Genomic DNA, 15,000 nt, shown 5'->3' with positions numbered 1-15,000 from the left:
CGTTCAACTTTCTGCGTAGGAACAAACTCCACTAATTTCAAGACATAAAGAAAATTGATTGTCATGCGTTGCCCGTTGTATAATTGCACTCAGGGAACCATATCTGTTGAAACACGGTATTTCGGTAAACTAGAAAATTGGTCATTTGGGCCTGGAAATCGTTTTAAAAGGAACTCTGAAATTTCAAAGCCTTTTTGCAGTTGCTCATCTTATCAATTTAGCAGTATCAAGAGGCAGGAGCAACTAACACCAAGACAAAACACATGGGTCATCATGACGAATTTTTCTACACGGTTCCATGAGCATTATTTTCATTTCAAAGAAAGTTAGAGACTTCTCACCCCTTTGTGGGTTGTCCGTTCGAGTTTTGCAGGAGCGAAAAAAATAACCGGGGCTCATTTCTTCAAGCTATCCCAGTTAACAAAAACTCAGTGAACTATGCGGTTTTTGGAAGAAATAAGCACAACTTCAGAGAAGAGAGGCGAGTGTTGAAAGGCCACTCGGTTATCATCACACGATATAGATTTGATCTCTTTGTTATCTTCGATTGTCTTCAAGCCAGTTTTGAGAAGCGAAATTATCCATGCTTACTTGCAAAAACGATTTATCTTATTTTGCTATTGAAAGATCTGATGGCCCGATATCATGCAAAACAGAAACGATAAAACTTAATGTTTACCACTTCGCACTTGCGGGGAAATCGACCACCCATGCTCTTGCTTACTTTCTTCATGCCCTCCTTCAGTCTCTTGATCATGGCGATGTGTTTGCTCGTGTATTCTTTGCTGATTTCACGGCAAAGGTTTCGACTTGGTGGACCACAGCGAACTATTTCAAGAATTGCAGCTTCTAGGCGTACACGAAGTTACCATTCGCTGGATCAGCTCCTTTTTATCAGGTCGTGTGCAGCGAGTTCGTTTGGATGGAATTTACTCTCATACAATCTCACCCCGTGGAGGGAACCCACAGGGAACGAAATTGGCGCCATTACTATTTGCGGTCCTAGTAAACAATTTGTGTAGAGAATGGCGTAATAGGCTAAAATATGTTGATATATCTCAGTTGTCGAAATAATCCCTAGGCTTTCACCAAGCTATTTGCCTTTCATTGCTGCAGATATCAATAGTTTCCGTAGTTTCTCTTCAGAACGTAACATAAAGCGTAATGAAAAGAAATGTAAAGAAATGGTTATAAACTTTCTGAAATACCAGCCAACTGTTGTAAGTCCTATGCAGTCTATTCTCCACTTCGCAACTGCTCCTGCTATCAATTTATATTTATGGTACTTCGCTAACATCGTAAAACGCAACAGTGGGAATATCCGGTGAGAGTAAAGCTGGCGCAAAGTTATGTTTTTAAGTGACGCTTTCGTCTTCATTGTCTTGGAGGGTCTGATTGATTCACCAGTGATCTATCAGAGCATAAGTTTACTTCAAAATACTCTCTTTAATATTGTCTGTAGAGACTGAAAGTTGCATAATTGGATAAAGGATTTCTTTTATACTGAGGACACACGGAGTAATTGAAACTGATGAAAGACTAGATGGTCGCTAGATTTTAGTATTAGCGTCTATGGTTATTAAAAGTTAATGTTATAACTCAAGGAAATTTCACTTTTTAAAGTCTATCATATGATTTTTGTACTTTTATAACTGCACACGCGATTTTGCCACTTATGTCAAGGTTTGCACGCAGCTGCAAAAATTATAATTTTTCGCAAAAATCGTAAAAGCTGAAAAAACGACGAGTCCTCAACTAGGACTCGCGACTTGTACGATTTTTGCAAAAATTGCGAATTTTGTGAAAAAGGGAAACAGATAAATTTCGGGAAAACGTTGAAGGACTTACATGAACGAAGAAAGGACAAATCCAGTTCAGCTTTGTGTTTCTTGATAGAGAGTTTTTCTAGTTGGCGAAGGTCTTGTAATCTTAAAGTCCCTTTTGTCGGCCATTATTCCAAAATAGGGAAACTTAAACTCCGAGAACTTACTAAGCAATTTTGCGAATCTGACCAAACTATCAAATTAGTTTTCACTTCATCCAAAATTAAAAACATGTTTAGTGTTAAAGATCGTACTCCTGTTGCTCTAAAATCCATGGTAGTTTACCAATTTTCTTGTGCGGGCTGTAATTCTGGTTGGCGAAGGTCTTGTAATGCCTTTCTTGACACACTTGTTGACAACTCTTCGCGTGATTGTGTTTTTTTCAGTTTTTCATAAAAAACTTACACTGGTCTCTTAACTAATTTCTTTAGTTTTACTCCATCATGCTATAAAATTGGCCTTATCCAAACTCTTATCGACCGAATCTATAAAATCAACAACACCTCCTCCGGCCTTCAAAACGATCTTAATAAACTTTCTGACACCAAGAGATTATGAAGGTAAGAGAAGTAATCCCTCATACTGGCTCTATTCCCATCGTAATCCCTCTTAAGTTATTTTTAGATCTCCTGCGAGATCCGGTATTCCCACGAGGGTTAACTGATAGCCAATCACATGTCCTCATTTTTACTAATGTTGACAGCTGAGCGAATTCTCACGCAATGATTCGCGTCGTTCGCGATTTACCATCAAACGAAAATGGCGGAGGATGTAGAGACAAACCCCCGGGGGGGGGGGGGGGTACTCGATGTATCCCTGGTTGGGGAGGTGCGACGTGGCCCCTCATACCCTGACCCTTTTAAGACAAATATCGCTGATTTTCCTACCAATTTTAAGACAGAATTCCGATTTTTGATACCCTGTTTAAGACATTTAACCCAGTTTAAGAGAAAAACTGTGTCTTGGAAGAAACAAGTTATGTAACCGACAGGATTTTGTACAGAATGGCCGCAAATGGAAGACTATAGTCGATAAGTACGATCTCTCTGACTTTAATAAACGCATTCTCGGTTTCCTTTGCGGGATTAAAATATGATGACTGTAATGGCTCTGATAGCTCCATTTCAGGCGTATTGGCAATTCCAAGACCAGTTTCTTCTTCAAAATCTTCTGTTGAGGTACTTGTGTTAGCCTCTGTGAAGTGGAGATCAACAATACGATCGCCACTCACATTTAGATGTTTTCTCTTCTGGGCGACTTCGAGTTCTTGTCTTTCAATGGCGCGTTTCCTGCGTTCTTTCGCTCTTTCAGCCCTTTCTTCTGAAGCCTTCTGTTTTTGATCTTTGTGTTCGGCTCCCTTAAATTCCATTTTACCGAGATTTAAAGTTGGAACCCAATCTATATTGTGCTTGTCCCATGTAGCTGCAGGCTTCCCTGAAACGAAATGGCGATCACAGACACGCTCGCTTTCAAGGATGTTCTTCTTCGCGGTATCGCCACGACTCACCGCCGAAATCCATCGATTTCTTCTCTCCCGCGTCAATTCTTCCCACTCTTCGCCTTGATTTGTGATAATCTTGGGTATTTTACTGAATTTTGCCTTGTGAATACCGCTTTTTCTTCCGCAACCGACCACAATACAGAGAACCATCTCGAACTCACACACTCGCGCCTTAGATTTGTTTACATTTGCGGGGCACAAAGATGGCGGATAACAACCGTTGCCATGGTCGGTGTCACGTGAGTGAAAACCGAGAATATGGTGATAGAGTAGGCAGATAGAGCTCTACAACGGTACCAAACATGAAAGAAAAACTTGAATCAAGTGTCCGATAAAAATTTTTGAACCGGTGTTATCGGATTCAAGTGAATTTGCAAAGCACGTATGTTAAATATAGCTGTCTCCTTAAAAAAAGATTTAACACGGTTTCGTATATGGCACAACCTTGAATGTGGTATCATTGAAAACTAGACAATTAAGCGATTTCAGTTATAGATGTTTGAAACCTGTATCTTAAAAGGATCGAGTTTTATAAGCGACAGAATTTTGTAAACATTGGCAATTCGCAGACTACAGTCAACAAGTAATATATCGCTGACTTGTTTAACGCGTTCTTAATTTTCTTCGCGGGATTAAAATATGACGACTTAAGGGCCCTCTGACGTATTTTTTGGGGTGCGTTGCTAAGGATGTAATGGTTAAGTAATTTGAGAGAATTTGGCATTATTTTGGTCAGTTTCCAACTTTTGTAAGCCCATGACCCTAAATATGACGTCATCATACCACACCCATGGTCACGTGACCAATAAAAGAAAACTCTAAATTTGTCTCCGTGCTACGCAATTTGGGTATTTAATCGATGGTTTGATAATTTGTATTCGTTTTTGCATCCAGCCAAGCATGGTTTTCTTTTTGTTTTGAAAAATGTTGTTTTTAAAGACAAAAACGATACTGAAATACCCATAACTTTTTCAAAAAATATGATTTTAAAAAATCAATGCTTAGCTATATTCTGTATTTGGGGGTGAAACGTGCCATGTAAAAAAAAATTTAATTCAATTTAAAACCGCCGGAAATTTAGCTTTTTTCTCAAACCGGTAGTCAGTTCGTTTACGCATGCGCAGTTGATCTGAGAACGAGCGCGAGGAAGGGCGAGGAAAAACCTTCGATGGAAACAACAGTTTGTGCGGTGACTTTTGCTTGTGAGTGGGTTTTCTTGTCACCTCATGATATGATGACGTCAGTTACCGGAAGTAACATTTCACTTCCTTAGCAACGCGCGAAAAATCCGTCTGTGGGCCCTTAATTCTTAGATATTCATAAATTAGACAGATATCAGACATGAAAGGAAAAGTTGAACAGAGAGTGCGATAAAAATGTATGAACAAGTGGTATCGCATGGAAGTCAATTTGCAAAGCACGCATTTTAAATACACCTGCGTCTTTCAAAATTATTAAACTCGGTTTTGTACATTGGACAGTGTTGAAATTGGGGTCACTGTAAACAACACAGTTAAGCGATTTGAATGATATATCTTTGCATCTTGTATCTTGAATAGTTGTGGAAAATCTGTCTCAGTTAATGAGATTTCAATTACTGCGAAATTTTCCTTCGGTATATAATGAAAGTATACTGATAAAGCTTTGTGCGAACTTTTATTAATTATCTGTAGATAAATATAACTGCAAAATTTTCATTTATATATATACCCGTAACATATTTCTGACTTGGTCAACGCGTTCTCGATTTTCTTAGCGGACTTAAACTATGGTGACTTAATTCTATGATATTCATAAATTAGACAGCTAACGCTTTCAAACAGTACCACACATTACAGGAAAATTTCAATTGACCGCACGGTAAAAATTTTTAAAACCGTAAGATCGGATTGAAGTCAATTTTGTAACGCACGCGTAAAACAGGAGTACCCAACGGATCCGCTCCTCAAAATATCCGCTCCTCAGGCTAAGAATTTGCTGGCTGGTCACTAAATAATGGATGAGAAACTCCAGCTGGGAATTGTGCCGAAACGTTTTTCTTGCTGTGGTCGACCCTTTGAATACCGAAGCTGGCTAGAAAAAAAAATTCACTTCCCTTCTGGCTTCCTGCGGGTTTTGAAATTGTGCTCTGGTTAATTTTGGCTGGAGAAGTAAAATGACACCTAGTCAGGAAAGTTCAAAGAACATAGCGCTGGCTGTGAGTGATAACTAAGGTGCACCGCAGGCTAGTGCAAAGTCGAGGGCGTGTATAAAATTGTCACTAAATTGATAGAAATTTGAAAGAGAAAAAGGCGTGTACAAAATGTTAACTGAATGCGTCAGTCATTAAAACGCTGTCAGCAAACAATGCAATTTCTTTTTTAAACATCCTGCCTTTTGTTATGGTGTCAATGTTGGGATTTAGACAGACAACTCATTTTATTTATTGCGCGCGGATATTCCATCTCAGAAGTGGCGGTTATCGTCGCGGTCGTTGTTTTGTGCCTCTAGTTTGGGTGATGCAACTAAATTTTTACGGGTTTTGGACAATTTTTGCTTCATCCAAACTCTGCTGATTTCTAGGTAAGTAATCTTTTCACCTATGTCCTTGGTTTTATCTGAATGCCTTTTTGCAGGTTTTGATAAGTTTCTTTATGGACCGTCTCAACTGTCTTTTGTATTTTGTGAACCATCTTTAGTGCATCCTTCAGTCAGCAGCGGGCAGGGTCACTGTTCCAGTACCCTGGTTAAGAGATCATCATAAAAGTGTGTCCAGCCGGTAAGAACGCCTTTTGATTTTATCATGTTGATCATGTTGATCTCGACTATGGCATGCACCTTCATTAAACCATGACTGTTCGGAAACACTTTTGCTTGACTGTAGCACATAAGGTCTTTTCCTTTCAGTCATTTCGTTTCGACAAAATGCCAGCAGCAAATAGAATGGTAAACGGAGTAATATGTGTAGTTCCATATTCGCGAAAATATAGCCCTGGCGTTCGTGTCTTGATTTCCAGAAATATCGGCTTCTCTAAGAAAATCGAAGCGAACCGTTCTTGCAGCTAAAACCACCCCAAATAGATGTGGTTAGACTTGTTACTTATCTGCTATAGACGATCAGTTAGAATGGAAAATAATAAAAACAAAAAAAGAACATTTGCCTAATCAGAGCGATTTTTCTTCTGAAGTGTTTTGCTGGCATCATTCTGGACAACCATTCTGACGTAAGGCGTGTCTTTCGATTGACCTCAGATGTTTTGTCTGTTTGGTGTATTGGTTTAACAGATACATCTAGGCACACTTCGGGATTAGAACTGCCTAAGTATCAAAGCCTTTTGAACCCTTGTTTTCTCTCGCTTGCCTTTTCTTTTACAGGGAGCCTGTTCACGTGCTAATCGTCAATCTCTGGCTCAACAACCTTGAAAACTTGTTATTAAACGAGGATCAAGTGTTGCAGGGATGTTTGTTATTTGATATTTGTATGTTATATCTACAGAATATTTGTATGCTATTCTTAGTTTGCGAAATGAAGTCTAACTCGGACAAATTGGAACGAGCCATGACTGAAAGAACCATAAAAGTACTTTTTGCGTTACTATTGCAAAAGCAGATTTTCTGGTCCTGAAGAGGCAAAATTCATATTCTATTTCCAGTATTTCCCAGCAGTCAAGAATTTGCGAGAAGTTCCTTTTATACCCAATGGGAGCAAACGAGTTCATAAGGCCAAACGAATGTCTTAGTCTTCGATAATACTACTATGTTGTTGCTGGATGGACAGAGTTAGATGTCGGTGCGAGTACAGTAATCAATACGCACAAATGGCAACGGAAAGGAACGGCCGGCAGCCGGATAGTTTTTATACGTTATATAACAAAATTTGTTCCGCAAGAGAAAATATTAAAAGGTACTACTGACAAAATGTGGCCCAGGTCAAGACTGGAAAAAATAGACTATTGAAGGCTGTGTTTTCACTAGTATGTAATATTTACTAGCTGAAAATTCTTTCTAGCGTGAAATTTGCTTTCACTGTGAAATTGAACCTGGAATATAGTCCGCTTCTCCCCTCAAGATAGCCGTTGCAGGTTTCAAAACTGGTTGGGGACGAACCGTGTTGAACGATTTCTCTTGAATTCATTCTCGCTATATTTACACAGAAGAGACGAAGTTACTGTCAGGGAATGCACCTTAGGTCTGTTCAGAAAAGGAGGAGGCGATGAAATGTTGCTGATCATGTTGCCGACGGGCAAACACAATTTATTGCCATATTTTTAAAGCGTGAGAACACACCAGCTTATCCCATCGGTTCCTGGTTGAGGAACTGGGAAATGTAACAAAAAAAGGAATTGTATTTTGAAATAAGTGGAGAGCCGGATCGTTAGCTTGTTTGCACGTCTCTTTGATTGACAGATTTTGACAGGTAACTGTCACTATGCGCAACGCGTTTGGGTTCGCTATTCAGCAGGACCAAATTATCAATTCATGAGGTAGTATGCGTGAATTTCCGGTTATAAAGGTAACATTTTTTTTTTCTGGAAAAAACAGCTTGCATTTTCACTCGTTAAACATAAGACAATGTGTCTTGACTGTATTCCCCGACTCTTGTTTCGGCTTTTTGTGGTCAAAGTTGTCCCAGGAGTGCCCCCCTTGCCCCGGGGTTTCACCCTGTCCAAGTGATAGTGTTCGTAATCAGCAAGACAACGATGTATTTCAATAGGTTACCCAACTCAAACAAGCAGTTTGCTAATTTTATTTCAATGATGAAATGGTATATGAAATGAATCATATATGAACTGCGGATATGAAATCAAATGAAGCTATGATCTTCGCAGTTATGAACGCAATTTTTACAATTGCGTAGAGAAGCCTGAAAAATTCAGGACTTCAACGGGGTTTGAACCCGTGACCTCGCGATTCCGGTGCGACGCTTTGATTCATTCCTCACGGGACCATTGGAACCCACAAATGACCAGCTCCCAACGTCAGTGGCTTCATAGCTCAGTTGGTTAGAGAGTCGCACCGGAATCGCGAGGTCACGGGTTCAAACCCCGTTGATCGTGAAGACCTGAATTTTTCAGGCTTCTCTACGCAATTGTAAAAATTGCGTTCATAACTGCGAAGATCATAGCTTAACTTGATTTTATTTCATTTATAATAAAAAATTACTGTCACGGCCTTAAGTTAATTTTCAAGAACATTTTGTTTATCAATGAAAATAAATATCGGTAAGGACACGTAAAAAAGCAATGCTCAAACTAAAAATGCTCTTACATCAGAAGGCAAATCCTGCCAACCCGGAACAAAACCACAGAAAATAAATATGCCTGTCATGACCTCTCACTGCGAAAAAAAGCGGCATTAAATCCCATTTACTCTGTCTAACATAGAACCATCTACTTTCCTCTTCCCGACGTATCTCGGAAGATCGAAAGAGACTCTGCCCGCAGGGTATGACGGCCATGGCTATTATGTTCGTGTTTTATTACACATTTTTTACATTTTATGGCAAAAAATATTAAATTTTATTCGGCAGACAAATATGTCAATTGCACCTAAGCACGAACGAAATGAAATTGTCCAGAGCTTGTAAATGTAAAGGTAGCAAAGACAGATGGATAACACTATCAAGTTAAAACCTCGACCATCGACAAAGGATTTTGTCTCCAGACAAAGCATTTTTAGGCCTTAAAATATTCTCGAAGGAACCCTTGAGGTTTGGTCAAGAAAATCGTTCACATCAGAAATGGCCCTTTCTGTTAACAGTTTTTTTGTTGCAAAACAAACAAAATTTTGTGTAGTGCGAGCAGAGCCAGTGACTCCAATTTTCATTAAAAGATATTAAATTTATGCCTCAAAACTGAAAAGCGTTACTAGACACTTACATTTCAAACACAGCTCATTAATAATGAGAAATTAATCTGTTATCACAGACTTCTTATTTTTCTTAGTTTAGCAAAGCTTTTGCGGTGATTGCCATTTATGGCTTTTGCTGTGAACAGTTGTCTGTTATCCTGTAAAGCTTTCGCAGCGATTGCTTCCCGGTTAACTAAGATTTCAGTGTGGAGTTGGACTAAAAAAAAGAACTTTTGCTGAAATTGTCTTTACAGGTTTAGCAAAGCTTTTGCGGTGATTGCCAGTTATGGCTTTTGCTGTGAACAGTTGTCTTTTATCCTGTAAAGCTTTCGCAGCAATTGCTTCCCGGTTATGTAAGATTTTACGTGGTGGAGTTGGACTTAAAAAAGGACTTTTGCTGAAATTGTCTTTACAGGTTTAGCAAAGCTTTTGCGGTGATTGCCAGTTATGGCTTTTGCTGTGAACAGTTGTCTTTTATCCTGTAAAGCTTTCGCAGCGATTGCTTCCCGGTTATGTAAGATTTAAGTGGTGGAGATGGACTTAAAAAAAGGACTTTTGCTGAAATTGTCTTTACAGGTTTAGCAAGGCCTTTGCGGTGATTGCCAGTTATGGCTTTTGCTGTGAACAGTTGTCTTTTATCCTGTAAAGCTTTCGCAGCAATTGCTTCCCGGTTATGTAAGATTTAAGTGGTGGAGATGGACTTAAAAAAAGGACTTTTGCTGAAATTGTCTTTACAGGTTTAGCAAGGCCTTTGCGGTGATTGCCAGTTATGGCTTTTGCTGTGAACAGTTGTCTTTTATCCTGTAAAGCTTTCGCAGCAATTGCTTCCCGGTTATGTAAGATTTAAGTGGTGGAGTTGGACTTAAAAAAAGGACTTTTGCTGAAATTGTCTTTACAGGTTTAGCGAAGCTTTTGCGGTGATTGCCAGTTATGGCTTTTGCTGTGAACAGTTGTCTTTTATCCTGTAAAGCTTTCGCAGCAATTGCTTCCCGGTTATGTAAGATTTTACGTGGTGGAGTTGGACTTAAAAAAGGACTTTTGCTGAAATTGTCTTTACAGGTTTAGCAAAGCTTTTGCGGTGATTGCCAGTTATGGCTTTTGCTGTGAACAGTTGTCTTTTATCCTGTAAAGCTTTCGCAGCAATTGCTTCCCGGTTATATAAGATTTTACGTGGTGGAGTTGGACTTAAAAAAGGACTTTTGCTGAAATTGTCTTTACAGGTTTAGCAAAGCTTTTGCGGTGATTGCCAGTTATGGCTTTTGCTGTGAACAGTTGTCTTTTATCCTGTAAAGCTTTCGCAGCGATTGCCCTTCGGTTATGTAAGATTTAAGTGCGGGGTTGGACATAAAAAAGGAGTTTTTGTCTTTACAGGTTTAGCAAAGCTTTTGCGGTGATTGCTGTGAACAGTTCTCTTTTATCTTTTGAAGCCTTTGCAGCGATTGTGACTTTTGAGTGATTACGGCCTAGAGTTTGGCTGCATAGATAGTAAATCCAAGTTGGCGAGTAATAATTATGCAGTTATAATAATGTAGTAATCTACGGTTGTATTTTTAGATATGAAAAGCCATAACAAAGGCTACATGGATCCTCATCTGAATATGAAGAGGAGTCGGTATGCAGAAAAGGAAAGTGACAGGTATCCCGGCGATTGACCGTAGAGTTCTTTTTTCTATAGGGTGTGCTTTCCCGGGAAATGATATCTACAGCACACCATAAATATATTTCATCGTCAAGGATTCGTAGACCATGAACATGACTTCCCGGCATTGCTTTCTGCTGCACCGCATAACTATTCTTCATCATTATCTGTGATATCTTCAGCACCGCATAATTGTTTCTGGTCGCTAGGAAAGACTCTGCCTTCTCGCAATTAGGTTCCGTCTGCATCGCAGAGCTGTTATTCACCGTCGTGGATAGACTGTGCCCTCTTGTCACTTCATTTGGTCAGCATTGCAAAACTGTTCATTATCGTCAATGATAGCCTCCCTGGCATTTGATTTTTTCTGCACCGCGTAATTGGTTTTCATCATTGAGTAAAGACTGTACCTTTTCATCACTCAAGTGTAAACTGTGATTTCCCACGATTTCATTTCTTATGCACCGCATAATTCTTCATCTTCAAGGAAAGACTGTGACATCTGTGACATTCTTGGCATTTGAGTCCGTAAGCACCGCATAGTTGTTCTTAGTTCATCATGAACGATAGCCTGTGTCTTTCTGGCATTTGTTTCCATCTGCATCACTTATGGTTCTTCATTATGAAGGATAGACGTTCCGTGCTTTTTCGGTATATGATTTCCTATACACCAAATTTTATTTATATATTATAATGAATAGACTTGCGTTCTTGGCGTGGAGTTTCTACAGCTACTGGGAGGGTGTGTCTTCGAGGTATCTGATTGGCGCTGGATAGACAATGCTTTTGTTCTATTTCATTTCTGTATCGGCTTAAATAATATCATTGTTTTGGATACTGGAATGCGCCTTGCGGTCACTTGATTTTGTCTATACTGGATAGTGAGTTGTGCACAATGTTCATCGAAATTTTCGTTGCTTTCTAGTGATAGCAGAACGCGTGATTTTAGATAAAGTTCAGATTTATGAGCTTTTGGAGGGGAGGTGGGGCAGAAGAAGAGTAAGTACGCGTTAAACGTTTGGCGAATGTGCTCTCCAGATATTCTCTTGATGAATCCAATCTCGTTACCAGTATTTGGAACCCTGGAAACGTGGTTGTTTGTGGGTCCTGGTGTCAGTCTTAAGTTTGCGTTCAAATCAAGTAAACCAACTCTAAATTTATTTTTTCCTATCTCACAACTTTGCTCTCATTTGGATTGAAGTAAAGACGATTTATATTTTCCACAGACCAGTAAGAGAGTAGAAATGTTATTTTTATCCCGCGTTAATGTACACCGAAATCATAAGCAAAGAAAATGGCTCAAACACCACCAAGCTTTCGTTGAGTTATTTTTTTTGTATCACCTGGATAAAATGGCTCAATTTATTTTCCTGGCTGGCTAAATGTTGGTTATTTTTTTGACTGGCAAAAAAGGGGAGAAAGAGACATTCCTGGCTGGGGAAATGCCTTTTTGGTAAATATCCTGGCTGGGAAAAGCTCTTAAAGTAAAGATCCTGGCTGGAAATTGTATTTTAAATTCTAGCTCTAGCTGGCTTTGGGGAGCGGATATAATTTTGCCACAGAAGTTAATAATCAACCAAAAAACAATTAGTGACTGTTGAAATATTACTGGAGGCGATATCCAATCACTTTATAAATTTTTCTCGTTGGGTACTCCTGGTAAAATATAGCTCCCTCTTACAAAATTATTTAATACGGTTTCCTACACTAGACAATCGTAAAATTGGTATCAGAGTGAATTATACAGTTAACCGATTTCCATGATATATGATTGCAAAATGTATCTTGACAGGGACGAGTTTTGTAAGCGACAGAATTTTGTAGACGATGAGAAAGTGCGCACTAAAATGGATAAGTAACGCAATGCAACCAAGGTAAACATATCTGCATCTGTCAAAATTATTTAACACGGTTTGATAGATTGGAAATTCTTCAAATTGGTATCACTGTAAACTAGGCAGTTAAGCAATTCCAAGGATGTATGTTTGAAACCTGTATCTTGCAACAATGAATTTTATCAGGCCATGAAACTCAATTTTGAAAACGGAGAGTGGCATCGTACAGAGTGATTTGCTGCACTTTCCCTCCTCCACGAAACTTCCACGTAACGCGCGCGGTAACATCCGCGGGAAAATTGGTATCATCTAAAAATAACCTAAGAGGGATTACGATGGGAATAGGGCCAGTATGAGGGATTACTTCTCTTACCTTTATAATCTCTTGCTGACACCTTGAAACGTAATTCATTTCCCTCGCACATTATTGACAGAACTTTCAAGCGGTATTTTGACGGGTCTTTTTCTCAAAAAAGCCGGAACACTAATGATGACAATAATACACGTTATTTTAAACTCCCTTTTGTCGGCCATTATTCCAAAATAGCGAAACTTAAACTTCGACAACTTACTATTAAAGCGCTTTTGCATTTCTGACCTAACTATCAAATTAGTTTTCACTTCATTCAAAATTAAAAACATGTTTAGTGTTAAAGATTGTACTCCTGTTGCTCTAAAACCCATGGTAGTTTACCAATTTTGTTGTGCGGGTTATAATTCCCGTTCAGTATTCGCGAAACTAGTCGTCACTTTTCTACCAGGATAAAAGAACACACGGAAAGCGATAAAAACTCGCATATTTTTAAGCATTTCAACACATCATGCTCCTTTATGTAAGAGCAAATACTGCCCTTCGTGCTTTAGGATTCTGGATTCTGCCAGCAACTCAATTGATTTAAAACTCAAAGAAGCTTTTTATATAAATAAGATCAAACCGCAACTTAATTAACAAACAATTGCAGCATTACAACACTTTTCTCACGTTTTAGTTTACACTTTGATGTTTGGTGTCACGCTTTTTTCATCTACCCGTAGACTTTATAACTGTTCACACTTAGGAACTCATTAAACTGATGATGGCATAAGCATGCCGAAACATGTCTTTTAAAAAAGTTGTCTGTCTCCTACAGTATTTATCATACTTGCTACTATTGCGACCTTATGGAAAAATCATAAAATTATAATATTTCTTTTCGTGTTAGACTGCAAAACAGTCGTTTTTTTTCCATTTTCGGAAGGCGCGAAGCGCCGTAAGCGTGACCCTCGCGTGTGAAGCGCGCAAGCCTCACACGCCCTACGAGTCTCTCCCCATTCTCCCTCGCCGTTTCTACACTCGCTCCAGACCTTTCGTTTACCGTGTCGCTTGCGTTCGCAAAAAATACGACTGTTTTGCAGTCTATTTTGGTGTTCGCTAATGTTCCCCAGATGCAAATTCAAAAGAAAGGTATTGACATTTAGTATCAGATTACTGAGAAGTGGGAAGCAATTGCGAAAGAAAAAATCAACCATTTTTACTCGTAATGTTTCATTGCTTTGTTCCAGGTGTAAAGCATTTTCAGTTTTGAATTAGAAATATCTCTATCGCTGCAATTAACATGGTCGACGGAAGTAATTTTAGCAACCAGACGACTGAATGCGTGTCACACGTCCCAACGAAGGCTGAAAGAAACATTAAACTTACTGCCTACGTTTTGGTTCTGCTCATTGCGCTGACAGGGAATATTCTTGTTCTTTATGTGATCAGCCAGACAAAACATGTGCAACGCAACGTCAATTTTCTCATAGTCAACATGGTCGTATCCGACTTGGTCATTCCCGTCTTTGTTTTGCCAAGACACATTGCTGAGATACTATTAGACGCCGAAACGCAGTGGATACTAACGGGATTGGCAGGGAAGATATCCTGCAAAGTGTTTACACTGCTACAGGACGCATCTATGGCTGTTTCTGTTCAGACTGTGGTTCTAATCGGATGTGAAAGACTCGTAGCTGTGGTCTTTCCCCTGCGTGTCAAGATGATAACGGCTCGTCTGCGAATGAGTCTAATAGCGTCGACGTGGATTGTTGGCGCTGCAGTGTTCGCCCCTTACCTCTATGTCTTTAAACTGAAGAGCTCAAGCGCAGGAGTGTATTGCATTCAGTCATGGGCACCAGCATTTGAAGAACCAAAGACGAGCAAAATTTATACCACTTTTCTCTGCGTCTTTCTCATAATAATCCCGTTTTCTTTGATGTCGGTTATTTATGCTGTCATAGCTTGGACGCTCGTGAGAGAAAAGCAATTTTTGAAACACGTAACACAAGGGGCGGTATATCGCGACAAATTGAACAGAAACGTTTTAAGAATGGCTCTCACCGTTATGACGATGCTTGTAA

General features: G+C 39.3%; 1 protein-coding gene and 1 long non-coding RNA gene across 2 annotated transcripts in view; both read left to right on the top strand.

Moving 5' to 3' along the window:
* The window catches only part of LOC137999950 (pyroglutamylated RF-amide peptide receptor-like), a 51,400-nt gene that overhangs the window by 162 nt on the left and 36,238 nt on the right, over positions 1-15,000 (top strand). The window contains exon 2 of the mRNA XM_068845990.1: positions 14,369-15,000. This exon is cut by the window's right edge and continues 1,831 nt beyond it. Coding sequence (XP_068702091.1) covers positions 14,415-15,000 — 586 coding nt within the window. The 5' untranslated portion in view covers positions 14,369-14,414. The remainder of the gene's footprint in view (positions 1-14,368) is intronic.
* LOC137999951 (uncharacterized) lies at positions 5,769-11,797 on the top strand. The gene is made up of 3 exons (XR_011123038.1): positions 5,769-5,886; positions 6,003-6,082; positions 10,708-11,797. It is a non-coding gene; the product is annotated as an uncharacterized lncRNA (long non-coding RNA).

This window comes from Montipora foliosa, chromosome 4, assembly GCF_036669935.1.
Source record: "Montipora foliosa isolate CH-2021 chromosome 4, ASM3666993v2, whole genome shotgun sequence".
In the NCBI taxonomy this organism is placed as follows: domain Eukaryota; kingdom Metazoa; phylum Cnidaria; class Anthozoa; order Scleractinia; family Acroporidae; genus Montipora; species Montipora foliosa.
The sequence above is the reverse complement of the archived record's forward strand: the minus strand, read 5'-3'. Positions and strand labels throughout refer to the sequence as shown.